The sequence below is a fragment of the Eptesicus fuscus genome, chromosome 6 (genome assembly GCF_027574615.1).
Source record: "Eptesicus fuscus isolate TK198812 chromosome 6, DD_ASM_mEF_20220401, whole genome shotgun sequence".
Lineage (NCBI taxonomy): Eukaryota > Metazoa > Chordata > Mammalia > Chiroptera > Vespertilionidae > Eptesicus > Eptesicus fuscus.
In genome coordinates, this window is record NC_072478.1 from 24,738,661 (window position 1) to 24,766,623 (window position 27,963).

The 27,963-nt window shown below is 43.2% G+C and overlaps 2 protein-coding genes across 2 annotated transcripts; both read left to right on the plus strand.

The window, feature by feature from the left end:
• Nucleotides 1-281: 281 nt before the first annotated feature.
• On the plus strand, nt 282-9,603 carry LOC129149290 (olfactory receptor 7E24-like). The gene is made up of 2 exons (XM_054716881.1): nt 282-310; nt 8,661-9,603. Exons 1-2 carry the CDS (start codon nt 282-284, stop codon nt 9,601-9,603), a joined length of 972 nt encoding a protein of 323 aa, XP_054572856.1.
• A 14,191-nt stretch (nt 9,604-23,794) lies between these two features.
• On the plus strand, nt 23,795-24,775 carry LOC129149291 (olfactory receptor 18-like). Its single transcript, XM_054716882.1, has one exon. It carries the CDS (start codon nt 23,831-23,833, stop codon nt 24,773-24,775), a length of 945 nt encoding a protein of 314 aa, XP_054572857.1. The 5' UTR covers nt 23,795-23,830.
• Nucleotides 24,776-27,963: the final 3,188 nt, after the last annotated feature.

A 27,963-nucleotide genomic window follows, 5' to 3' on the forward strand; every position in this document is an offset into this window, starting at 1 on the left:
GATTGTGAAGTCCTCAGGGAATAGAGTTCATGGACCAATTTGGTTAATTAAGAAGGCTGTGCATTGAGTGCTCAAGGTCATACTACCATAAATAATTAGTCTGTTTCCAGCCTTTCAGGTTTCCAGTCCCTGTCTAGCTGGCCTCACACCTGTGTCTCTTCCTTTCAGAACAGTACTCTCCATCAGGAGGTCTGGCCCGAGCCTGTCTTTCTGCCAGCCCTGGGGACAGAGCCTCAGCCATCATTGCTCACCAGGCAGAGGAGGCCTGGCCCTCCTTGGTCATGCACCAGCAGAATGGCAGCGCAGCCCAGTGAGTGCCATGGGAGACAGTGGAGGGAGAGGGGCTGGGGAGCTCTGTTTGCTTATTGTCAGGACAAGCAGGACATTTGGGGTAGAAGGGTGGTAGGGCACCAAAATGCAGTTTCTATTCCAAGCACTATGATGTTTATGTTCTTGGTTCTGGTGGGAGTCCAAGGACTTTCATTCAGAGTTCTGTTTTCCTCTTACAATAGTTTTAATTCCCATAGAAATGACCCCCATGGTAGGAAACAGGCATCTCTAAAGTGTCTCCAAAACCCTAGCTGGTTTTGATCAGTGGATAGAGCGTTGGCATACAGACTGAAGGGTCCTGGGTTTGATTCTAGTCAAGGGCATGTACCTTGGTTGCAGGTTCCCAGGCCCTGATTGGGGTGTGTGCAGGAGGCAACCAATCGATGTGTCTCTCTCACATCGATGTTTCTCCCTGTCTCACCCTCTCCCTTTCAACTCTCTATAAATCAATGGAAAAAATATAAACAAACAAATAAATAACAACAACCATTTCCCAAGTACTCCAAAATCATGAGGTGATGATGATGATGATGATGATGAGGAGGAGGAGGATGAAGACAGAAAGCCAGATATCATGAATGGTCACTGAGGACTTCCTAAGAGCCAGGCTCTGAGCTGAGTGTTGGAAAGCTTGTTTCATTTCATCTGCATAATATCTCCCCAACAAAGAGAAATGCACATGATCATCATTTTACAAATGAACAAAGGAGGGCAGCATTTAAATACAACTTGCACTCGGTTATGTGGTAAAATAGGAGTGAATTGAGGTTTGAATCCAGGCATCCAGACTGTAGACACAGAACACATAACAGTATTCTCTGCTTCCAACCCAACCTTTATTTAACTTGTCAGGTTACTCCAGGCAGAGACCCCTGTTCCCTGTCCTCTTTCCTTTGGGGGTTCCTTGTAGACCCCAGCAGAGAGTTATGGCTGCCCCTTGCTGCACTGATGAAAAGCAGGATAGCTGAGCTCAAAGTGGGGATCATAGAAAAATTAGCAGATTATAATTTAGAGCAGATGTTGCTCCTGCCCCTGCTCTTCTTTCTCCCTCATTTCTGTACCTCAGCCCTCTCAATTTCCAGAAGAGACATGCATTAAGGGTCTTGAGTTCTATTATTAGGAAACTAAAACCAGTTAAAAGATGTATCTTAGCTGTACTTTTGGTAAAGACCCCAGGACTTTTGTGTTCATCTTTCTGAAGTGTCAGGAAAGAGAGTGAAGAAATTTATCACATGGGCAATTGGAGACAGGCAATTTAGTTTAATTTTGTCTGCTCTACTTATTATATTGTGCAATATGGGGCAAGTTCTGAGTATCTCTGAACCTCAACATTGTCATTTGTGTTGATCCCTAGTTATCACAACTGCACTGCTGCAAGGATGAAACAATATAGTGGAAAGTACATATGTGATTATATATGTGATGAATGTATAGAGAAAGGAAAAATACATTTTAAATATCATTATTAATATCAAGAGGCTAGTATTATGCACTTTGATTAAAATATCCTGTGATTTGAAGGTATGAGTTTACCTGGATCTCTGACAGGTTATTTTTAAAAATATATTTCTATTGATTTCAGAGAGGAAAGAAGAGGGAGAGTTAGAAACATCAATGATGAGAGAGAATTATTGATTGGCTGTCTCCTGCACATCCCCTACTGGGGATTGAGCCCACAACCCTGACATGTGCCCTTGACTGGAATTGAACCTGGGGCCCTTCAGTCCACAGGCTGACACTATCCACTGAGCCAAAGCAGCTAGGGCTCTGACAGGTCATTTTATTTAGTCCTTGTACAAGTAGATACTGAGTGAATGGAGGGAGATGACTGAATCTCATTAATTTGTGATTCCTCAGAGCCTATCTTATCTTTGGTGCAGAGTAGCCAACAAAAACAAAAAAATCCCTGTTAAACATAACTAGATCCTTCGTTTACACCAGCACAGAGTAGGCAAAAAGGCTTCCACCCACTGGGTGCTTTTCTGCCTGTCCTTTCATCCCGTTCAGCAATATTCCATAGGACTAGAGACACAATGCTATAGGGACTATGTATATCTATGACATGAACTTCCTAGGATCCTATTATTTTCCTTTTATAAGACATACATCATTCAATTCCCCCAAAATTCTGGCAATTTTAAATACTGAATAATTTCAAAGGATGGGAAAGGGGAGGATCAATCTTACTTCATGGACTGAGACACTTTCAGGATTTCACATTTAGGATGCCAAGTCATTGCATGTTCAAGTCCCCTGGGACAAGGAAGGCTTTGACCTCTCTGCCATGTAATTAAATAAAAGTCATTAGATATTTATGAGATTAAATGTATCAATAACCTGCTACTGCAAGAATAATTTAATTCTGATTAAAATGCAATAGCTGAACGTATTAATTGCCAAACTTCTGGGGGTATTAGTCTCCCCATTTGAAGGTAAAAAATGCCATCAGCGAGAGGTTGAGGTATCTGCACACACTCTAAATTTACTGTGTGAAAGATGTGGGACTCAAACTTTCATCTCCTGACTCCTGGCCCAGACTCTCTCCCATCCACTAGACCTGAACAAATATGTTTTTTTCTCAAGTCTGTTTTGTCTAAGATGAGGAAACAGAGGCAAAATAATGGATTTCTCCTATTGGGACTCAGTGAGGTCATCTGTGAATAAGGGAATGAACTAAGTGATTCATAGGGTTCCTTCTGCAATATAGTGGTTTATATGGTTTTCCATAAATAGTAATGTTTTTTTCCATCTCACTTAGGAAATCTAAGATATGCAATCATTATTTCCTGTACAAGTTGAGAATTTTATGTGATCTGTCATGAAATGACTATTACTAGAAAGACGTCAGGGACATCCTGGTCCTATAGCTCAGCAATAAGAGCAGGTAATTGATTGTATTTTTTTTTTTATTGGAGAAAAATTTAGGCAACTAATAGTAAAATTCAATGTGCGCTGATTTTTACAATGCAGACAATTATACTTCACACATATCTGTCTTATAGATATTCTCACTTGTGTGATTTGGACAGGTAAAATAATTTGTATAAGATTGTCATTATAATGAATTAAAAATAAAATCTATTTCTCTGTCAATATTATACATTAGCTTAAATGTTTAAACTAGATGCATGTACTTCACAGAAAGATTTATTTTTTTAATTTAGTAAATCTTTGTTGTTCAGAATATTAAAATTGTTTCTCCTTCCCCCCCCATAGCTTCCCTCCATCCAGTTCCCTCCCCATTCTCTGCCCTTACCTCCCCCCACTGTACTCATCCATAGGTGTACGATTTTTGTCCAGTCTCTTCCTGCACCTCCTATATCCCTTTCCCCCTGAGAATTATCAGACCACTCCCTTTCCATGCCCCTGATTCTATTATATTCACCAGTTTATTCTGTTCCTCAGATTTTTAATTCACTTGATTTTTAGGTTCACTTGTTGATAGATATGTATTTGTTGTTCATAATTTTTATCTTTACTTATTTCTTCTTCCTCTTCTTAAAGAATACCTTTCAGCATTTCATATAATGGTGGTGATGAACTTCTTTAGCTTTTTCTTATCAGCTCTTTATCTGCCCTTCAATTCTGAATGATAGCTTTGCTAGGTAGAATAATCTTGGATGTAGGTTCTTGCTATTCATCACTTTGAATATTTCTTGCCATTCCTGTCTGGCCTGCATAGTTTTTTGTTTTTTTTTTAGAAATCATCTGACAATCGTATGGGTGCTCCCTTGTAGATAATTAACTGTTTTTCTCTTGCTGCTTTTAATATTCTCTCTTTGTCTTTTGCTCTTGGCATTTTAATTATGATGTGTCTTGGTGTGGTCCTCTTTGGATTCCTTTTGTTTGGAGTTCTGTGTGCTTCCTGGACTTGTAAGTCTATTTCTTTCACCAGGTGGGGGAAGTTTTCAGTCATTATTTCTTCAAATAAGTTTTCAGTATCTTGTTCTCTCTCTTCTTCTGGCACCCCCATAATTCTGATGTTGGTATGCTTGAAGTTGTCCCAGAGGCTTCTTACACTATCTTCAACTTTTTGGATTCTTTTTTCTTTTCCGGTTGAATGTTTTTTGTTTCTTTGTATTTCATATCTTTGACTTGATTCTTGCGTTCCTCTAGTCTGCTGTTGGGTCTCTGTATAATATTTTTTATTTCAGTCAGTGTATGTTTAATTTATAGTTGGTCCTTTTTCATATCCTCGAGGGTCTTGCTAAATTTATCGGCCATTTCTAGGAAATTCTTAAAAAACCTTATAACCGTGGTTTTGAATTCTATATCCAGGCATTTGTTTTCCTCCATTTCTTTCATTTGTGATCTGTTTCTTTGGTTCTGCATTTTCACTGCTTCCCTGGGTTGGTAGGGTAGCTTTGTGTGCTGGGTTTCCTAAATGGCCCAGAGGGTCGGCCTCCCCAGTTACCTGAGGTGGACACTCTTGGTGCATCCCTTTGTGGACTGTGTGTACAGCCTTGTTGTAGTTAAGTCTTGATTGTTGTTGGTATCACTGGGAGGAATTGACCTCCAGGCAATTGGCTGTGAGTATCAGCTGTGTCTACGCCAGGATACCTTCTGTGCTGGAGATAGCCTTATAGGACCAGGCTTGCAAAATTGCAGAAGCCCCTATGCTCAGCTTGGATGGGTCTGAGTCTCAGGGCTGAGCAGACAGTCTTGGCTTCCTGTCAGCCCTGCCCTTGTGCACATGCCTCCAGACCTCTGCCTTCCACGGCTCCCCTGAGTTTCCATCTGACATTCCAAATTCCCCCCGTAAGAGCATGGGGTTCAGTGCAGTCGGAACTGGGGTTCAGTGCAGTCAGGAGCTTCAGACTCTTTTCCGCTAGGGAAAGCCTGTGGCAATCTCTGTAGTCAGTCTTCTCTATGTGCACTTGCGCGCAAACACCTCCAGACCCCTGCCCGCTGTGGCTCCCCCGAGTCTCTGAGTCTCCGTGTGTCTTTCTCTCTACCTGACAGTCCAGATTACACCTGTGTGAGTCTGGGTTCACGGGGTTTCAGCCATAACTGGGGTTCAGTGCAGTCGGAACTGGGGTTCAGTGCAGTCAGGGGCTTCCTTCCCCCTCCTGCCAGAGAAAGCAAGCCAGGCACTTGGCTGCCCTTCCTCTCTGTGCGTGTGTCTCCATACCTCAGCCCTTTACATCTCCTCTGATTCTCTGCGAGCATTTCTCTTTCCTTCTAGTTGTAGAATTTCCATTCAGCCAGCTTTCCTGTGGTTCTGGATGATGTCAGTTCTGTCTTTTAGTTGTAGTTTTGAAATTGTTGTGCAAGGCAGCAGTTTAGGTGCTTACCTATGCTGCCATCTTGGTTTCTCTGAAGATTTAAAATATGAAGTTTCTTTTAAAAAATACCTGAAGTTTTAATGAGAACATTTCAGGGACAACAGTGTAGTATGATACTTTACAACTAAATTTTAAGGAAGACTGTTTATGAGTACAAAATCAATCCTATTGTCATGGAAACATTGGTAAGAAAATATAGCCACCAAATTGACTGACAAGGTTGACTTTGTGGGACAGGTATGTAGGGGAATGGGATAGAAACAAAACTGAAATTTTATTGTTAATATTTCAAATCTCTATAAAATATAACTTCTGAAGCAAATATTACTGAAAGGTCACACTTTAAATATGGTGAGTGGGTATAATGATAATAATAGATAACACTAATGAAACATTTGCTAGGTGCCAGGTAATATTCTAACGTAATGATTCTCAACTTTGGCTGTACATTAGAGTCACCATCAGACTCACACATAGACATACATTCTTATTTAATGGATTCTAGGCAGTAGCTAGGGCAGCAGTATATTTTAAAAGATCCATAAGTAATTATAGTGGCCTATCAGAAGTGAGAGTCACTGGTCTATAATAATTTAATTTAATTTTTTGCAACAACCCTATAAAGTAGGTTCCATTTTATCCCCATTTTGTAAATGTAGAAACTATGCAGGCTTTTGTTATATTATTTTCTGTGCTTTAATCTTTTACATTTTTCTCAAATTAAATCATATTGCTACCTTCCAGGAGAAAGGGAGTTTCAAGTTGTCTTCAGGGAGCTGGTTGAAAGAGAATTGTAATTCCTGTTAGTAGGAAGGATTGACATAAAAATTCTCAACTAGACTTAAAATGACTGAGTTTTAGACATAACTTTGGGACTTCCGTTGGGTGTAAAACCCCAACTGTAAATAAGATGGTTGATTTGATGAGAAAAGAATGCTTCACAAATTTTAGAATTAGAAGCTTGTTTAAACAGTTTAATCTAGTCACTACATTATGGAGAAAAGCAAAGCAAAGAGCAGTTTCAAACACAAAGACTCCCTAAGATTGTATAGAGTGATATAAATAACCTGCCTGAAAAGCCTAGGTGTAGGATTAATATTTGAAAATACTTTTTTGCATCTTTAAAAAATATTTATTTAATAAATTGATTGGGGTGACATTGGTCAACATGAACATAGGTTTCAGGTGTGGGTTTCTATGTTATAAGATCTGCATATTGCATTGTGTGCCTGTCACCCAATGTAAAATCTTCTCCTGTCACCACATATTAGAACTCTCTTCTTCCCTACCCCCTTGTCTCTGGCAAACACCATACTGCTGTTTGTGTTCACAAGTTTTAGTTTTATATCTCACATATGAGTGAAATCATACAGATTTTTAGCTTTTTCTGACTTATTTCACTTAGCATGATGTTCTCAAAGTCCATGCAAGTTGTTGCAAATGGCATATTTCATTCTTTCTTATGGCTGAGTAGTGTTCTACTGTGTATATGTACCACATCTTCTTCATCCAGTCCTCTATCACGGGACACTGGTTGTTTCTATGTTTTGGCCACTGTGAGTAATTCTGCAATGAACAAAGATGGATGTGCAAATACATGATTTTGAGTGTTTAGTTATATACCCAGGAGAGGGATTGCTGGGTCATATGGTAGCTCTATTCTTAATTTTTTGAGGACTAGCCATATTTGATTCGATAGTGGATGTATCAGTCTATATATGGACCTATAATTTTGGCAAAGGAGCCAGAAACACACAATGGAATAAAGATAGTTTATTCAATAAATGTTGCTGGGAAAACTGAAAAGCCACATGCAGAGGAACTGGAAATTCACCTCTCCCAAGAAAGCATACAAATAGCCAATAAATATCAAAAGATGTTCAACGGCAGTAGCAGTTAGGGAAATACAAATTAAAACAATGAGATACCACCTGACAGCTGTTAGAGTGCCCATTATCAGCAGGACAAGCAATAACAAGTGTTGGAGAGGTTATGGAAAAAGGGAACCCTCATTCACTGCTGGCGGGAATGTAGAGTGATACAATCACTATGAAAAGACTTTTAAAAGAAAACACAGCCTTAGCTGATTTGGCTCAGTGGATAGAGCGTCAGCCTGCAGACTAAAGGTCCCAGGTTTGATTTTGGCCAAGGGCACATGCTTGAGTTGCGTGCTCAATTCCCCCTTAGTAGGGGGCCTGCAGGAGGCAGCCAATCAATGATTCTCACTCATCATTGATGTTTCTCTCTGTCTCTCTTTCCCATCCTCTCTGCAATCAATAAAAAATGTATTAAAAAGAAAAAAACACACATTTTTTGAGTGAGCATTTATTTCCATTGAGGATGGATATTTGGGAAAACCAAGTGATAATAAAAATCCAGGATGAGAACTGTCAGATAAAAATCCCAACTGATTAATTACATTTCACTTTAATTTAGAATACTGGTAATGATATAAACATGTATAAATATTAAACATAAAGATTTTTTTGGAGTAGTATTTAGGTAAATTAAAGCATATTTGCTTCCCAGGGTCTTTGAACTGGAGTGATTTAAATAAGATTTTACTAATTGATTTTAGAGAGAGAAGAAGGGAGAGAGCGAAACATCCATTTGTTGTTCCACTTATTTCTGCATTCGTTGGTTGACTCTTATATGTCAACCAATGAATGGGGGATTGAACCTACTACTTTGGTGTATCAGGATGACTCTCTAACCACCTGAACTACTGCCCAGTGCTGGAGTGATTTCTTTTAAGGGGGAAAGATATTTCTTATTCCGTATATTTCCTTCAGGAGGAAACTAATATTTACTGTGTTCATGACTTTATTAACTCTATTACCTTTAGTGTCTCTAATGTAGGTATATATAGAAACAGGTAAATACTCAAGAAATCAATGAGGAAAAATTCCTCTGCGGAAATGAGTTTGCCACCTCTCCTTAAGTATAAATGCTTTACTTTGATTTGACTGATTCCAAAGTATAGACTCAGCACTGTTGCCTGTTTAGTTGTTTCATCACTCTAAGCATCTTTCCTTTTTTTAGGAGGTGTCTCAGCGCCATGGAACTCAAGAATTTAACACGTGTCTCAGAATTCTTCCTCCTGGGTGTCTCTGATGACCTGGAACTGCAGCCTCTGTTCTTGGGGCTCTTCCTGTCCATGTACCTGGTTGCCGTGTTGGGGAACATGCTCATCATCCTGACTGTCAGCTCTGACTCCCACCTGCACACCCCCATGTACTTCTTCCTCTGCAACCTGTCCTTGGCTGACATCTGCTTCATTTCTACCACTGTTCCAAAGATGATTGTGGGCATCCAGACTCACAGCAGAGTCATCTCCTATGGGGGCTGCCTGACACAGATGTCTTTTTTGATCCTTTTTGCATGTATGGATGGCATGCTTTTGACTGTCATGGCCTATGACCGGTTTGTGGCCATCTGTCACCCTCTGCACTACTCAGCCACCATGAACCCACGCCTCTGTTGCTTCTTAGTTTTGGTGTCATTTTTCATCAGCCTTTTGGACTCCCAGCTGCACAATTTGATTGTATTACAGTTTACCTGCTTTAAGGATGTAAAAATGTCTAATTTTTTCTGTGATCCTTCTCAGCTCCTTCATCTTGCCTGCTCTGACACCATCACCAATGACATAGTCATGTATTTTTTTGGCTCCATCTTTGGTGGTGTTCCAGCCATAGGGATATTTTGCTCTTACTGTAAAATTGTTTCCTCCATTCTGAGAGTTCCATCGATAGGTGGGAAGTATAAAGCCTTCTCCACCTGTGGTTCTCACCTGTCAGTTGTTTGCTTATTTTATGGAACAGGTATTGGAAGTTACCTTGGATCAGCACTGTTGCCTTCCCCCTGGAAGGATGTGGTGGCCTCAGTCATGTACACTATAGTCACCCCCATGCTGAATCCTTTCATTTACAGCATGAGGAACAGGGACATTAAGAGTGCCCTATGGAGGCTCTACAGCAGAAGAGTCTAATGTGAATATCTCTGTAATCCCTTTGGAATATGATTGGTAAAACTAAACATGTAGTCCAGTGAATGCTCTTTCCTTGGTCACATTCTTTTTTTGTCTCATAGTTTTCATTCCTCTCCATGCTTCACATATGAACTTTACATTTTTTGATTTGTCTTTAATGGAATTGGCAGAGTATCCTGCGATCCTTTGTTCATCATAATAAATGAATGAGAGGTTCTCCTCATTGATTCTAATATCCAGGGGAAATGCACAATTTTCTTAGTATATACTTAAACTTTACTCCTTTCCCCATAGTTTTAGAGTACTTTCCATACAAAATTTGCATCTGTGAAATATATGTATTCAGGAAATTTCTTAGGATGAAATTCACTGGTTTTCAGTTGTGGATTTTATTGGAATGCCCTGGGTGTTCTATAACACTGGCGACTGGGTCTGTTGGAGGAGTTCGTCAAAAAGATGTAACTGCTAGTGGATCCAAGAGCTGGATTGTGGACTCAGACTCGTAAGCCTTTCTCCTGTCCATGGTTTGTTCATTTCACTTGCCTACCCTGAGCTAGAAGCTAGCCTTAGGAGACTATCTGGATGCATATATGACTGAATGCAGTTGGATTGTCAAACCTCAGAGGGAAGGCAGGGGAGAGTGGGTGGGAGGCAGGGGGAACATACCGGGTTGGGGGGAAAGATGAACCAATGAACTCATATACATATATGTATAACCCATAGACACAGACAATAGGGTGGTGAAGTCTTTGGGGGGGGGGTGTGTGCAATTGGGGGAAAAAGGTATATATGCAATACTTTCAACAATAAATATTTATTTTTTAAAAAGGCCTTTACTCTATGTAAATGTTTAAAATTTGGTGCATATGGAACACATTCCTACAAACGTATAATCTTCCAAAACTGAATCAGGAAAAGAAATCTTAAAAGACAAATTACAAAAAATGAATTGAAGCAGTAACAAAAACAAAAGAAAACCAAAACAAAACTCCCAACAAAAGATGTCTTAATAAATTTAAAAAGTTTGATATCATATCAAGCAACTTCTCTGACCATAATGGTATAAAACTAGAAATTAATCACATACACAAAAAAAGAAAAGCAAAGAAAGACATGGGATGCTAAATAATATGTTACTAAACAATGAATGGTTTAACAGTGATATCAGGGAGGAAATAAAAAGATACCTGGAAACAAACAGCAAAAGACATAATTCATAGCATTACAGATCTATCTCAAGAAACAAGAAATGTCTAAAATAAACAATCTAACTTTACACCTACTGGAACTAGAAAAAGAATAAAAAGCAAAGCCCAAAGCGAGTAAAAGAAAGGAAATAATATATAGTAGAGGAGAAACCAAGATGGCGCCATAGGTTAAACACCTAACCCGCAGCCGGGCACAACAATTTCAAAAATACAACTAGAGGTCAGAACGGTCATCGTCCAGAACCACAGGAAAGCTGGCGGACTGAAATGCCCACAGCTGGGGAGAAGGAGAAGGCCACGGGGACAGTCGGGGGAGCCGCAAAAGCCTGAGGTATGGAGAAACGGACGGAGACACGAGCACGCGCGCCTGCGGGGAGGATGGAGCCGGAGAGGAAGGGGCGGCTGACGGCCTGGCCGGCGTTCACTGGCAGGAAGGAGATAAAGGCTCCGGATTGCGCTGAGCGCCGGCTCCGACTGCACTGAACCCCGTTCCGGGCGAAACCCTGGGAAGCCAGGCGCAGGCTGGGGGAATGAATCTGGGCTGTGGGGCGCAGGCACAGAGGAGCGGCGGAAGGCAGAGCTCCAGAGGCGCGCGCAGGAAGGGGCGCAAAGGACGGACTGTTGCCTGCGCCACTGAACTGCCCTAGCGGGAAGGAGACAAGGGCTCCGGACCGTGCTGAACCCCAGTTCTGACTGCACTGAACCCCAGTTCCGGGCGAAACCCTGGGAAGCCAGGCACATGCTGGGGGAATGAATTTGGCCTGTGGGGCAGAGGCACAGAGGAGCGGCGGCTCCAGAGGCGCACACGGGAGGGCGCGCAGAGGAGGGACTGTTGCCTGCGCCACTGAATGGCCCTGCTGGGAAGGAGACAAAGGCGCCAGACTGCGCTGAGACCCAGTTCCAACTACATTGAAACCCAGTTCCAGGCAGCGGGCGAAACTCCAGGGCGCGTTTCACTCAGAGGTGTTTGCAAGGAATACAGAGGGACACAGACACAGGAGCCTCATGTCTCCTGCACAGCAACTCTTCCTATATAGACAAAGAGGGTCCTCATGGACAATTGGCCTGGAGGACAATTCCTCCTAGTGACACCAACAACAATCAAGACTTAACTGTAGATACTCACTCAGTTTCGCAACTGCGCCGCCCCCGCAGGCCGCCCGGCCCGGGGCACTGGGGACGCCGCGGCGGCAGCGGCGCCCAGAGCCCGGCGGCCTCCCAGCGCCCATCCCCGCCGCGAGGCCCCCGCGCGCCTGGTTCCGCGGGCCGCGCGCCCCGCACACCGGACGGAGGCCCGGGCGCCCTCTCCGTGCACCTCCCGGCGCCACTAGACCTCAGTAGAGTTGACTGAATTCAAGGGATTAAGAAGAACAAATTGGGGAATTCGAAAAAGATGACGGCGGAGGTGAAGGCTGATGTGTTGCCTCACATGGCAGTTTCGGAAATACAACTGGAACATGGACTAGTGAGGGTGGCGACTGCTGCTCGCGTCTCCCCAGACCGGGCGGCTGCTCCTCTCAGTCAGCACCGCAGCCGGGGCCATGGGCTCGTGGGCGCCGCAGCAGCTGCTGTGGCGGCGGCCGCGGACTCGGCGCAGCGGCTCTCTGTGAAGGAAGAGACCATCTTTCTGCAGGAGGGGCGCATCCGCGCCACCGACCTGGCCGAACTGCGCAGTGAGATCCTCGAGGCCCCGGAGGCCGCCAACACCGATTTGGAGGATTCTTAGGAGTTCTCATCTTACATTCAAGCCCTTTAAGCCATTTTGACAGAGGAGAATCAAGAAGGCGGCTAAGTTAAACAAAGGAACTGCGAACTCCACCGCGCACAGCAATTTCAGGGGCACGAATGGAGGACAGAGCCTCTGCCATCCAGAACTACAGGAGAGATGGCTGAATGGTAGATTTATAGCTAAGAGGGAAGAGGAAACCAGCGAAATCGGAGGGGATGAGGTGTGGAGGCGCGTGGGTCTGGTTGGTGGCGGGGGAAAGGGGCTTTTGTTCCAAACCTAGGGGAGATTAGCTCTCCATCACACTGAAATCCAGCTTCTGGGGACCCGTGGGAGACCCAGATGCCTGCGGGGAGAGGCGGGACTCTTGCGGAGGTGCCAAGCGCCCCTGGGTCTGGGGGAGGCCGCGCTCCCCTGGGTCCAAGTGAGGCCAGGGGTCAATAGATCCAGTTGAGGCCTCGCGCATCTAGGCCCGGGTGAGCCCAAGTGGCCCTGGGTCTGGGAGAGGCCAAACATCCCTGGGTCCAGGTGAGACCATGTGTCCCTGGATCGGGTGAGGCCTCGTGAACCTAGGCCCGGGTGAGCCCAAGTGGCCCTGGGTCTGGGAGAGGCCAAGCGTCCCTGGGTCCGGGTGAGACCATGTGTCCCTGGATCCGGGTGAGGCCTCGTGCACCTAGGCCAGGGTGAGCCCAAGTGGCCCTGGGTCTGGGAGAGGCCAAGCGTCCCTGTGTCCGGGTGAGACCGTGTGTCCCTGGATACGGGTGAGGCCTCGTGCACCTAGGCCCGGGTGAGCCCAAGTGGCCCTGGGTCTGGGAGAGGCCAATCGTCCCTGGGTCCGGGTGAGACCATGTGTCCCTGGATCCAGATGAGGCCTCGTGCACCTAGGCCCGGGTGAGCCCAAGTGGCCCTGGGTCTGGGAGAGGCCAAGCGTCCCTGGGTCCGGGTGAGACCATGTGTCCCTGGATCCGGGTGAGGCCTCGAGCACCTAGGCCCGGGTGAGGCCACGTGCCCCTGGGTCTGGAAAAGACCAAGCGCCCCTGGGTCCAGGTGAGACCATGTGTCCCTGGATCCGGGTGAGGCCTCGTGCACCTAGGCCCGGGTGAGCCCAAGTGGCCCTGGGTCTGGGAGAGGCCAAGCGTCCCTGGGTCCGGGTGAGACCATGCGTCCCTGGATCCGGATGAGGCCTCGTGCACCTGGGCCCGGGTGAGCCCAAGTGGCCCTGGGTCGGGGAGAGGCCAAGCGTCCCTGGGTCCGGGTGAGACCATGTGTCCCTGGATCCGGGTGAGGCCTCGTGCACCTAGGCCCGGGTGAGCCCAAGTGGCCCTGGGTCTGGGAGAGGCCAAGCGTCCCTGGGTCCGGGTGAGACCATGTGTCCCTGGATCCGGGTGAGGCCTCGAGCACCTAGGCCCGGGTGAGGCCACGTGCCCCTGGGTCTGGAAAAGACCAAGCGCCCCTGGGTCCAGGTGAGACCATGTGTCCCTGGATCCGGGTGAGGCCTCGTGCACCTAGGCCCGGGTGAGCCCAAGTGGCCCTGGGTCTGGGAGAGGCCAAGCGTCCCTGGGTCCGGGTGAGACCATGCGTCCCTGGATCCGGATGAGGCCTCGTGCACCTGGGCCCGGGTGAGCCCAAGTGGCCCTGGGTCGGGGAGAGGCCAAGCGTCCCTGTGTCCGGGTGAGACCATGTGTCCCTGGATCCGGGTGAGGCCTCGTGCACCTAGGCCCGGGTGAGCCCAAGTGGCCCTGGGTCTGGGAGAGGCCAAGCGTCCCTGGGTCCGGGTGAGACCATGCGTCCCTGGATCCGGATGAGGCCTCGTGCACCTAGGCCCGGGTGAGCCCAAGTGGCCCTGGGTCTGGGAGAGGCCAAGTGTCCCTGGGTCCGGGTGAGACCATGCGTCCCTGGATCCGGGTGAGGCCTCGTGCACCTAGGCCCGGGTGAGCCCAAGTGGCCCTGGGTCTAGGAGAGGCCAAGCGTCCCTGTGTCCGGGTGAGACCATGTGTCCCTGGATCCGGGTGAGGCCTCGTGCACCTAGGCCCGGGTGAGCCCAAGTGGCCCTGGGTCTGGGAGAGGCCAAGCGTCCCTGGGTCCGGGTGAGACCATGTGTCCCTGGATCCAGATGAGGCCTCGTGCACCTAGGCCCGGGTGAGCCCAAGTGGCCCTGGGTCTGGGAGAGGCCAAGCGTCCCTGGGTCCGGGTGCGACCATGTGTCCCTGGATCCGGGTGAGGCCTCGTGCACCTAGGCCCGGGTGAGCCCAAGTGGCCCTGGGTCTGGGAGAGGCCAAGCGTCCCTGGGTCCGGGTGCGACCATGTGTCCCTGGATCCAGATGAGGCCTCGTGCACCTAGGTCCGGGTGAGCCCAAGTGGCCCTGGGTCTGGGAGAGGCCAAGCGTCCCTGGGTCCGGGTGCGACCATGTGTCCCTGGATCCAGATGAGGCCTCGTGCACCTAGGTCCGGGTGAGCCCAAGTGGCCCTGGGTCTGGGAGAGGCCAAGCGTCCCTGGGTCCGGGTGAGACCATGTGTCCCTGGATCCAGATGAGGCCTCGTGCACCTAGGCCCGGGTGAGCCCAAGTGGCCCTGGGTCTGGGAGAGGCCAAGCGTCCCTGGGTCCGGGTGCGACCATGTGTCCCTGGATCCGGATGAGGCCTCGTGCACCTAGGCCCGGGTGAGCCCAAGTGGCCCTGGGTCTGGGAGAGGCCAAGCGTCCCTGTGTCCGGGTGAGACCATGTGTCCCTGGATCCGGGTGAGGCCTCGTGCACCTAGGCCCGGGTGAGCCCAAGTGGCCCTGGGTCTGGGAGAGGCCAAGCGTCCCTGGGTCCGGGTGCGACCATGTGTCCCTGGATCCAGATGAGGCCTCGTGCACCTAGGTCCGGGTGAGCCCAAGTGGCCCTGGGTCTGGGAGAGGCCAAGCGTCCCTGGGTCCGGGTGCGACCATGTGTCCCTGGATCCAGATGAGGCCTCGTGCACCTAGGCCCGGGTGAGCCCAAGTGGCCCTGGGTCTGGGAGAGGCCAAGTGTCCCTGGGTCCGGGTGAAGCCAGAGCCTGGGTCCGGGAGAGGCCGTGTGCTCTTGGATCCATCCGGGTGAGGCTGGGTCCCAGGCCCGGGTGAGACCACGCGCCCCTTGGGTATGGGTGAGGCCACGTGCCCCTTAGTCCGGGTGACGCCGTGCCCCTGGGTTCGGCCGAGACCAAACCAGAGGGAGTCGGACCTCCGTTACCGCCATTTGTCCACCATCCAGAGCTGGGGGGTCAGTGCTGACATGTACACATAAGGAACTACTGGACATTGAAATTGAGTCTCAAAAGAACTGTTGGTCCAGGGGGAAGCTCGCTACAGACTGATTCATTTGCCTGTCAGCATAACTATTATTGCTCGTCTCACATTCAGTGCTTATTAGTATATATCTAGTGACATATGATCTCGCTCATCTAGGGGAAATGATGAACAACATAGACTGAGGAACAAGAACAGAACCAGAAGCAAGGAGGCATCGATCGGACTATCGGGCCTCAGAGGGAGGATAGGGGAGGGTAGGGGGAGGGTGGGGGGAGGGGGAGAGTTCAACCAAAGGACCTGTATGCATGCATATAAGCCTATCCAACGGTTAAGTTCAACAGGGGATTGGGGCATGCGTGGGGAGAGGGGTGGGATGGGAATGGGGGGATGAGGACAAATATGTGACACCTTAATCAATAAAGAAATTAAAAAAAAAAAAAAAAAAAAAAAAAAAAATATATAGTAGAGCAGAAATACATTAAGTAGAGTCTAAAAAATACAAAAGATCAATGACACCAAATGCTGTTTTTCTTTAAGAGATAAAGAAGATTCACACACTTTTAATGAGACTTATCAAGAAATAAAGAGAGGACCCAAATAAAGAAAATCAGAAATTAAAGAGGAGACATAACTTACTCCACATAAATACAAGGGATTTTTAAAAAGTAGCATGAACAACTATACTGAGTGGACTGATTATTATAACCACCTGACCTTTGTAGTCAAATTAGCCGTACACTGCATCATATGAAATATGGAAGCCAAAAGCCTGTTCAAACCCCTTTGCTGTCGCAGTTACCAAGATAAAACGTCTCCAATTCACCCAGGAACACAAAGATTGGACAGTTGAGCATTGGAAAAAAGTCATGTGGTCCGATGAATCACGTTTCCAGTTGCATCATGCAGATGGCAGAGTGAGAATTTCACGAAAACAGCATGAAAGCATGTACCCCATATGCATGAGTACAAGCCTTCAAGCTGGTGGGGGCAGTTTTATGGTTTGGGGCATGTTTGGGGCCCTTTAATTCGTGTGGAACAACGTTTGAATAGCACAACATACCTAAGTATCGTTGCTGATCAAGTTTATCATATCACGTTGATGGCGCATCCCAATGGAGATGGCTTCTTCCAACAAGACAATGCACCATGCCACGGTGCTCGTATTGTGCAGGAGTGGTTTCAAGAACATGAGAGAGACTTTACCTTGCTTAGGTGGCCCCCACAATCACCAGATCTCAATCCAATTGAGCATTTGTGGGACGAAGTTAAAAGAGCCATCAGGCAGCTGGTTCCACAACCATCAAATCTCATAGAACTAGACAATGCTATTCATCAGGCATGGTGTCAGATTCCTCGCATCACCTTTCAACATCTCGTGGAGTCAATGCCACGAGAAATCATGGCAGTACTGAAGGCAAATGGTGGCCCAATGAAGTACTGATGGGGTGGTCATAATAATCTGGCCACTCCCTGTATATCCCAACAAATAAAACAATCTGGATGATATGAACACATTCCTAGAAATGTACAATTTTCCAAAACTGAATCAGGAAAAAAATCTGAATAGACAGATTGCAACTAATGCAATTGAAGCAGTAACCAAAAACTCCCAACAAACAAAACCTGGACCGGATTATGTCACAGGTGAATTTTACCAACCATCTAAAGAAGAACTAAAACCTATTATCCTCAAACGATTCCAAAATTTTCAAAAAAAGAGAAAACTCCATAGCTCATTTAAAGAGGCCAGCATTATTCTGATTCCAAATCCAGATAAAGACTGTACAATGAACGAAAATTATAGCTAGTATCCCTGATGAACATAGATGTTAAATTCCTCAACAAAATATTAGCAAACGGAATCCAAAGACACATTAAAAAGATTATGCACTCTAATTAAGTGGAATTTATTCCAGGGATGCAAGGTTGGTACAACAGTCACAAGTCAATAAACTTGGGACATCACATAAAAAGAATGAAGGATAAAAACCGCATTATATCAATAGGTGCAGAAAAGGCATTTGATATAATGCAGCACCCTTTTATGACAAAAACTCAGTAAAGTAGGAATAGAGGGAACACACCTCAGCATAATAAATGCCATAAAAACAAAAGAAAGTTTGCTGTAGCTGTGTGACTGAGTTTTTTGGAACATTGTCCCATACACCGAAAGGTTGCAAGGTCGATTCCCAGCCAGGGTACATACCTAGGGTGTGGGTTCAATCCCCGGTCAGGAGGCAACCAATTGATGTGTCTCCCATCAATGTCTCTCTCACTCTTTCCTATCCTCTCGCTATAAAATTAATAAAAACATACCATTGGTGAGAATTTAAGGGGATAAAAGAGAAGTTTTGCCTCTTATGACAGAATGGATGAATCTGGAGATTATTTTTTTTAAGTTTTTTCTTTTATTTTGTTTTTTATTATACATTTTTAAACCTGTAGAATATTATGCTATGTGAAATAGGCCAGTCAGAGAAAGAAAACTGCCATATTATTTCACTTATATGTGGAATCTAATGAACAAAATAAAGTAACAAAATGGAAATAGACTTATAGATTCAGACGACAGACTGACAGCTGTTAGAGGGCAAGGGTTTGGGGGGTTGTGTGAAAAAGGTGAGGGGATTAAGCATAAAAAACCCTCATAGATATAGATAATAGAATGGTGATTACCAAAAGGAAAAGTGTGTGGGGGGGCAGTAGATAAGGGTAAAGGGTTTCAGGATAAAAGGTGATGGAAGGAGACTTGACTTGGGGTTGTGAGCACACAATACAATATACATATAATGTATTACAGAATTGTACACTGAGCCCTAGCCAGTTTGGATGAGTGGATAGAGTGTTGGCCTGTAGACTGAAAGGACCTGGGTTTGATTCTGGTTAGGGTCACATGCTTGGGGTGCAAGCCCAATCCCCAGAAGGGGCATGCAGGAGGCAGCCAACCAATAATTCTCATCAATGATGTTTCTCTCTCTTCCTCTACCTTCCTCTCTGAATCAATAAAAATATATTTTAAAAAGGAATTGTACACTAAACCTATATAATTTTTGTTAATCAATCACCCCAATCAATTTAATTTAAAATATAGAAAAAGGAATGATAGGATGACTGCAGACCTACATTCAGAACTCAGACATCTGTGAATTCCCTTGTATGACTTAAGAAAATTGTCAATTTTGTATATCAAAATAGGTGGTTGTCTAATGACACAATAGGCATAAATTCCACAGAAAAGGTAGAACTTTGATTGTCTTTCTAAATAATGAAAGAAAAACCACATCTCAACATATAAAATACAAAACCCCAAAGCTGGACTATGGAAAAAAGAGGAAATTTCTCTTTAGAGACATAAATATTAAATGAGAAAATAGAAATGGTATCATAGTCTTGGTATAGAAAACATAATTATCCCTTCATAGAATGGTCAATTCAATGAATGTGCAGACATACAAGTCAAACATTGCTGCTTTTCAATGGAAAAAAAATTGTTTAAATTTATAAAATTTCTGCAACTTGGAAGTGAGAAGTACAAGGGAACATTCTCCTGAGAAGAGGAAGGCCCCAAACCTTAAGAACTACATTGCCTTTTCCTCTTCCATTAGTAACAGCAAGTCCTCAGAGATTGGGATAACCCGGACCCATTTCACTAATTATGAGCTCTGTGCATTGAGCTCCCAGGGCCATGCAGCAGTAGATAATCAGCTGTGCCTCTAGCCCTTCAGGTTCCTGTCTCAGTCCAGGGGGCTTAACATCTGAGTCTTCTCCTCTCGCATCCACTTCATCAGGAGCCCATGACTACCTCTGACGTCCTGCCAGTCTTGATGGAACCTGAACCTTCAGTGCTTGCCAGGCAGGACAGGGGCAGTGGATGCCCACTCCCTGGTCAGACTCCCGCAGAGACAGACCTGCCCAGTGAGTACTCTGGAGGCGATGGATGGAGAAGGGACTGTCAGGAGCATTTCTTTCTCATCATTAGGACAAACAGGGGAGTTGAGACAAACAGCTGGGAGGGCACCAGTATGGAACATTTCAGATATTTTTGTCCTTAAAAGGGTAGAATCTGAATAGCTGGAGGGAAACATCTGAGTGACATTCATTTCTGATCCCCCAGGGCCTATCCTCTGCTTGGCAGAGACAACAACTATCTGCTAAATATTGAATAGACTCTTCTTTGGGTCTCAGAAACAGAGTGTGGGTGACACGGGTTCCACAAGCCCAGTGCTTTCTGTCCAGTAATTTCCCTCCTTTTAGCAGTGTTTCCTGGGGTCAGCAGAAATAAAACAGTATTTGTATGCATCTATGTCATGGATTTTCTAAGAAACCTATCCATTTCCATTTAATAGTACCTAGAACATTTAATATAAATATTTTTATATTTTTATTGATTTCAGAGAGGAAGGGACAGGAAGAGTGAGATAGAAACCTCAATGATTAGAGAGAATCATTGATCACCTGCCTCCTGCAGATCCCCAAGTGGGTATTGAACTGGTAACCTGGGCATGTGCCCTTGACTGCAGGCAGAAGCTCTACACACTAAGTCAAACTGGCTAGGGCATTTTGTTTTTGTTTTGTTTATCCTCCCTGCAGGGAGGGAAGGGAAGAGGGGCATTTTTCCACTGACATTTTAGAGAGAGTGGAAGACAGAGGGAAAGACAGAGGGAAACATTTATGTGAGAGAAACACATTGATTGTTGCCTCCTGCATGCACCCTGACCTGGTCCCAGGCCCAGGGAGGAGCCTGCAACCAGGATACATGCCCTTGACCAGAATCTAACCTGGGACCCTTTGGTCAGCAGGCCAACACTCTATTCACTGTGTCAAACAGAATAGGGCTACAATATTTAAATATAAAGAGAAATTGTGAAGATTTTCATAAAAGTACAAAATATAGAAAAGAGAAGGAAAGAGAAGGGAAGTAAATCTTTTTGTGTGGACTGAGACACGTTTCAGGATTTCCACTCATTCCGTGAACAAATTACCTGAGACAGAATAGGCTTCTACCTTTCTCTGCCGTATCATAGAATAAAATGTCGTCCTTCAGCCTTTCCTGGGATTGATTTTCATCAATAAGCCCACTCTTCCAATCTGATTTAAAGGCAATTGGGTGTCACACATTTGCCAGAGATGGGTGTTACTCTCCCATTTCTTTGTACAGAGAGGTGGAAAGATTTACTCACACATCCCATTTAGTGGATGTCAGCTGTGGGACTCAGACACAGGCCTCCTGATTCCCAGCCCAGGCTCTGTCCCCTCCACTGCGGCACAATGATTGTTTCTTTCCAAACAAGGGCACCACCACCCAGTCCTTCTGTTGGGATCTGGTGAGTTCATCTGTGGTTTGAAGGGACCTTTACTGCATGAATGTTGTGGATCATAGGGTTTCCCAAGGATAGTAATGCATTTCTCAGCATATTTGTAAAACCAAGCTATGAAAACATCATTCCCTATACAAATGCGCATTTTCCTGTGACTCTATCATGAAGATTATTGGTAGTCAGACTTCAAGGAACTTTCTAATTTTATACATTGGCAATCAGAGCATGTAGTTGATTTTGTCTGATTTTTCTATTGGGAACACAAGTGTCTCGGTAATTAATAGTAAAATGCACACATTAATTTTACAACTCAACCAATTATCTTTTAAAAATATATCCTTAGAAAATTCCTACTTGTATGATATGGAGAGGGGCTTAAGAATTTTCTTAGCCCAGTCTTAATTAAAAAAATTAAAAATAAATTGAAGTTTACCTCACTGTTAATACTGAGATCATTCAAAGTGCTGAAAGTGATGTATGCATTTCACAGGGAGACTTGAAACGCAATGCTGTGGCAAATGAGAACTCAGGGAATAATATGAGTAACATGAGAGCATTAGGTAAGTTTTCAGGAAAACTGCTATGAGTACAAAGCTCAATGCTAACATTTTAAAAACTTTGAAAGGAAAATGCATTCATCAAATTCATGACAGTGTGCCTTTGGACAACTGAAGTGCAGAGAAAGATTAGGCAAGGATCGCAAAATACCTTTAAGTTTTATCAATAATAACTATGAGTTCTATAGCACATATTATTAAATATTCATATTTTAATATGGGTAGTGGCAAAACTATTGATAATAATTGATAACATTAGTACAACATTTACTAATAATCTGGCAATGATTCTCTACCCTAGCTACATGTTAATATGCCCAAAGCACTATGTGTAGAAATTCTAATTTAACTAGCTCTAGGTTATGGCCAGCCATTCATTAAGTTTTAAAAGATGGAAAAGTAATTATAATGAACAACTAGCATTGATAACAATTGTTTAAGTATTTTATATTTATAATTTAATGTTATTTCTTTTTTTTTATATTTAAATATAATTTATTTCTTTTTAAAAAATATATTTATTGATTTTTATTTTATTTTTTTTACAGAGAGAAAGGGAGAGAGATAGAGAGTTAGAAACATCGATAAGAGAGAAACATCGTGATAGAGAAACATCAATCAGCTGCCTCCTGCACACTCCCTACTGGGGATGTGCCCTCAACCAAGGTACATGCCCTGGACCAGAATCGAACCTGGGATCCTTCAATTCATAGGCCAACGCTCTATCCACTGAGCCAAACCAGTTAGGGCTTAATGTTATTTCTTACAGCAATCTTATTACATCAGTTTAATTAATATACCCCTGTTACAGATGAGCAAGCCAACCAGGTGTTTGTAATAGCTGTTTTTTTTTTTTTTTCCCATTTGATTTCCCCCAAAGTACATAACTTTTTTTGATGCAAAAATAATTTTTTATGATATAGTGAATCTAAAGTTTAGGTAGTACTACAAATGGAAATGATCAGTTATATACAAAGGGATCTAGCATGTCACACAAAGGAATAATTATTTTGACAAAGCAATACTTCTGTTTTGACCTGAGTTGCCTTCAGGGACTGGTTTAGGAGAAATGCAGTCTGCCTATGAGGAAGAACTGACTTGGAAAGCTCTTCAGCTGCACAAGAAGCCAACTTAAGGTGTAAGGCCTTGTTTGGTCCTAAATTTTTCAACTGTTCATTGGAGGGTTGGTTCTGATGAGAAACCAACCCTTCACAAATGCTTCTAATTAGAGACATATTTAAGAAGCACCCATCCACTACACACCAAAGCAGTAAAGTGCAAAATCAATCTCAGATGTTTCTCTGGTATTGTGCACCACTGATAGAAAATAACCTTTCCAAGAGAAAAGTAAGTACAGAGTATTCATGAAAGGTAGTTATTACTTAATCATTGGTGCATTGTAAAATACTATCATCTTCAGGATCAGTGATGCTGTATGATTTTGTGCATTTAACAAAATCATATTTTTCAAAATGTGTAGTCTACCAAGGCCAAATATTTATATATGAGTTTTATTTGAGGAGACTTTGATCAGACAATCCACACATTTGAGTGAGGACTTATCTCCAAGGAAGATGGATGTCATGAAACAAACAAACAAACAAACACACAAAGAAAAAATAAAATCCTTAAAGATATTTGCCATGTAAAAATGCTAACTGATTATTAACATTTTATGGTAGGTTAGAACAGTTAATGTGGTTTTAGCTCTTCTAGACTATATTCCAAATTAAGAAAATTTCTTACACTGCATTTGGATGAGAGAAAGTACTTTCAACTGCTTCTTAGTGTCTTTCAAATATAATGATGTTCGTCATATAAAAGAATATTTCTCATTCCATATTTTTCCTTCAAAAGTAGAAGGCTGATATTTTGTTCTGTTCATGGATTTGTTATCTCAAAATGTCCTTTCTTCTCTAATATTCTTTGACCCAGAGACTCTAACATGTCTATAAAAACAGATGAATAGCCCAGACACCAATAAGCAAAGGGTTCTAAAAAGAGTTAACAACTCAGACATGTTGCTGAAGGTAATGAGCGAGGAGGGTATGTGGTCCTCAAGTGTAACTATTTGTGAACTGCTTGGATCCAAAATATGGACGCCTCTATACTTGTTTCATTTATTTAGCACTCTCTTCTTTTTCAAAATGTGTCCTAACTGCATAGAACCACAGAATCGAACATGTGGCTCAGAATTCTTCCTCCTGGGACTCTCAGATGATCCAGAGCTGCAGCCTCTTCTGTTTGGGCTGTTCCTGTCCATGTACCTGGTGACCATGCTCGGGAACCTACTCATTATCCTGGCTGTCATCTCTGACTCCCACCTCCACACACCTATGTACTTCTTCCTTTCCAATTTGTCCTTGGCTGACATCAGTTTCAGCACCACTACAGTTCCCAAGATGCTGCTGAACCTCCAGACACACAGCAAATCCATCACCTATGCAGGCTGCCTAACTCAGGTTACCTTTATTTTTCTTTTTGGATGTTTGGAAAGTCTACTCCTGGCTGTGCTGGCCTATGACCGGTTGGTGGCCATTTGTCAGCCCCTACACTACCTGGTCATCATGAGCCCTCGCCTCTGTGGCTTGTTGGTCCTGCTGTCATTTTTCATCAGCCTTTTGGACTCCCAGCTGCACTACTTGATGGTGTCACAACTTAGCTTCTGTGCAGATGTGGAAATCCCTCATTTCTTTTGTGACCCTTCTCAACTCTTCAACCTTGCCTGTTCTGACACCTCCACCAATGACATATTGATCTACTTTATTGGAACCATCTTTGGTGGTGTCCCACTCTCAGGGGTCCTTTTCTCTTACTATAGAATTGTGTCCTCTATTCTGAGAATGCCATCATCAGGTTCAAAATATAAAGCCTTCTCCACTTGTGGCTCTCACTTGTCAGTTGTTTGCTTATTTTATGGAACAGGCCTTGGTGTGTACCTGAGTTCAGCTGTCTCATCTTCCCCAAGGAAGGGTGCCGTGGCCTCAGTGATGTACACTGTGGTCACCCCCATGCTGAACCCCTTCATCTACAGCCTGAGGAACAGAGACATCAAGAGTGCCCAATGGAGGATGGTCAGAAGACTAGTCTGATCTCTAAACCTGTGCTATCATTTTTGGTTCATAGGAGTAAAAATAGCAGCAAAATCAAACATGTGCAACAAGAAATTCTGATTCTGCAGTCACATTGTGCATATGTACCTATATGGCTCTATTCTTTTTGTTTACACAATTTATCTTTTTAGCAAAGCTGTAATGGAATTGGGAGATTGTTTCGGACTTTCTACTTAAGTCATAGCCCCTCCAGCATTATATGCCCTTCTCACTTTCCTTATGCATTAACCAGGACTTTTGGTCATGAGCAGTCTTGTTTCTATTATTAAAAATATCATAGCTCTGTCTTTGTTGTTATTTATTCTTTCTATACTTTCTTCATGATTCTCTCTATTTATCCATATTTTTGCTCATTCATGGTCTTGTTCATATTCTTGAGAATAATCAGTACTTTCCTAGGAAAACTGGATGTATAATTCCCAATTTTCCTGATAGTTTCCCTTCATTCTATCTAACATCTCCATCAATTACATGAAAGGACAAATACTGCATAATTCCTCTTATATGAGGCACCTAAAGTAATCAGATTCATAGAGACATGAAGTAGAATTTTGGTTGCCAGGGAATAGGGAGTTAGTATTTAATTGGGAAATTAAGAGTTTTATTTTGCAAGGTAAAAAGAGTTCTGGAGATGAATGTTGGTGATGGTTTCACAGCAGTGTGAATGTACTTAATACTATTGAATGTAACACTTAAAATGTTTAAGATGGTAAATTTTATGTTAGGTGATTTTACCAGAATAAAAACAAAAGATATCCTTTTAGTTATAAGGGACATGTTGTTCCAACTGTTGGGGTTAAGGCCACGCGCCCCTGGGTCTGGGAGAGGCCCGCGCCCCTGGGTCCGGAGTAAAAATTTTAAAGTAATTAAGGCTTGATGTAATTTATTTACAGGATACTTCTTTTAATCTTTTGCACTCAGATGTCGAGTGTGACTCGACACGGTTAGCATTGGTAGCAGCTCTTTTTATACTCTTTGAATGTATCAATAATTTGAAATATAAAAAAATCCAAATAAATAAGTTTGTATGAAAAGAAACTCCAGTTTTTTATTCTACTGCCGCGCTTTGTAAAATCTGGGGTATTTAAAAAAATTAAATCCCGAGTAGAATAAAGGAATCGAGAAAAAAAGCAAGCGAGTGCAAAGGGTTAAGATACTATTCTATTAATCTCTTTTTTTTTGTATTATTATGAGGTTTTTGTAAAATTTTTAAATTTATTCTTGATAACCTTTTAGTTTTAATTTTTGTATAGAAATATGATTGCTTTGGATTTATTGTATGTTAAGTAATTTTACTATGAGATGAACTATTAATAAAGTTTTGTTAATATTTTAGGAGTAGTTTTTTCTCTAGTACAATTAAGTTTTTATGAATACTTATTTTAATTAGCTAATTTAAATTAATTTGAAATAAAGCTTAATTTATTTATTAATTTTATTTGTTCTAGATTATGGACAATAAATGACATTAAGTTTCTGCTATTAATCTTTAATTTTATATAAAATTTATTAGAGAGGAAAAATATAAATTATTTACCTTAGTTTAAAAGGTTAAACATATAGACTTTAAATTATAATTCCTATAACATTTGAAGGAAATCTCTTTATTTTTATTTAAGAATCTTTGTCTTTTTTTTTTATAACAGGTAACCTGTAGGGCTGTAGTTTGAAGGTTGAACCTACAGGAGGCTAGCTAGCTATATTATAAGTACTTTTATAGTAAGGCTGACTACTAATTTACTTTTAAATTTAATATTTTAATAACAATCTTAGTTTACCCTGTAAATATTAATGGAAAGGATTATTTGTATCACTGAGAAAGCCCTGAGTATTCCTGGTGTTAGGCTGGATTTAGATATAGGGCAGCTGCTGTTAGCTATATCTGTTATCTGGGTGCCGATCTGAGCTGGGAGCTGGGCCAAGTCTCTGTCTGTTGCCTGGGTCCCGATCTGAGCTGGGCATGGGAAGCATGAAGCAGCCATGGGGCAGGAGACCTTCCTCAGAAGGGGCTAGAGTTCAGGCCCCTGTAAGGTTGGGGGGGTGAGGATCTGTGCCCCACCTCTGTTGACCCCCAAGTTCTCTCCTGATGGCCCCTCTGCGACTGTGCCTGTCTTAGGTTGTTCCTTTCCTGAGGAATCTTACCCGTCTCTGGCTAACCAGCCATCCTCCGGGGCCAAGCAGGGTGATGTGAGGTTTAGTTCTGTCTCCTTGGTAGCCTATGCCTCCATGGCCTCCACGCCCAGTACCTGCCTTGGGATCCCCTCGCCTGCTGGCGGGGCCCTGGCATTGATCACATATCTTGGGGAACCCAGGTTTCTTCTCTAGGAAGGGCTCAGCTCATGCTATTGGGCAAGAGACAGATCTATGGTACCAGCCACCACGAGGCTTCAACTTTAGCATGAACAGAGAGCTCAGGTAACAGCTGCGGGCAATTGCATTGTGAGAAGAGGGTTCCTCTTGGCAAAAAGGGCAAGAGAGGCTAATATAGAATGCTCAAGTGTCCTCCTAAGGGGCCCTCCACATAGTGGAAGGGATTAAATCCTTTTATGTCCTTTTAAATTGCTGCTAAATATTCAAGGAATTAGTTTGTAAGTTTGTTTGGGATAAATGTAAAATATGCTGTTGTAAAATATCAAAAATTACAATGATATTATAGAATTATATTATGTAAGAATATTTTCTGCTCTAGGTATGGCAATTTAATTTTAAACTGGCTAAATTTCTTTTTGTATAGACAAGGCCTTAGTAACTTTCTTAGAATATTTAATTAAATTGCTTACAAAGACATTGGCTTTTCTTTAAGCTGAAAATCTTGATTATAATTTAATAAGCTAATATATTTAAGTAATTAAAGTAGGTATCTTTATTTAAAATAAAGAAACTTATTTAGTAAAATTTATAGGTTTGATACTTTATTGGTCTGATCTAAAAGTATGGCTATATTTAAGAAATATATTGTTTTTGCCCTTCTTACAGGCAAAAACCTTTATAACATTTAATATAAATGTATAAGTAAAATATATTAATTTTTATTTGATAAAGCTTTCCATGTGATTTCAAGTATTAATCTGTTTAATTAAAAAAATTTCTTTTAAGAGAGAACAGACTTTTGAACATTTCGGGGTCCAATGAAATGCTTAAAAGTCCCTCTTAGTCTTGAAATAACT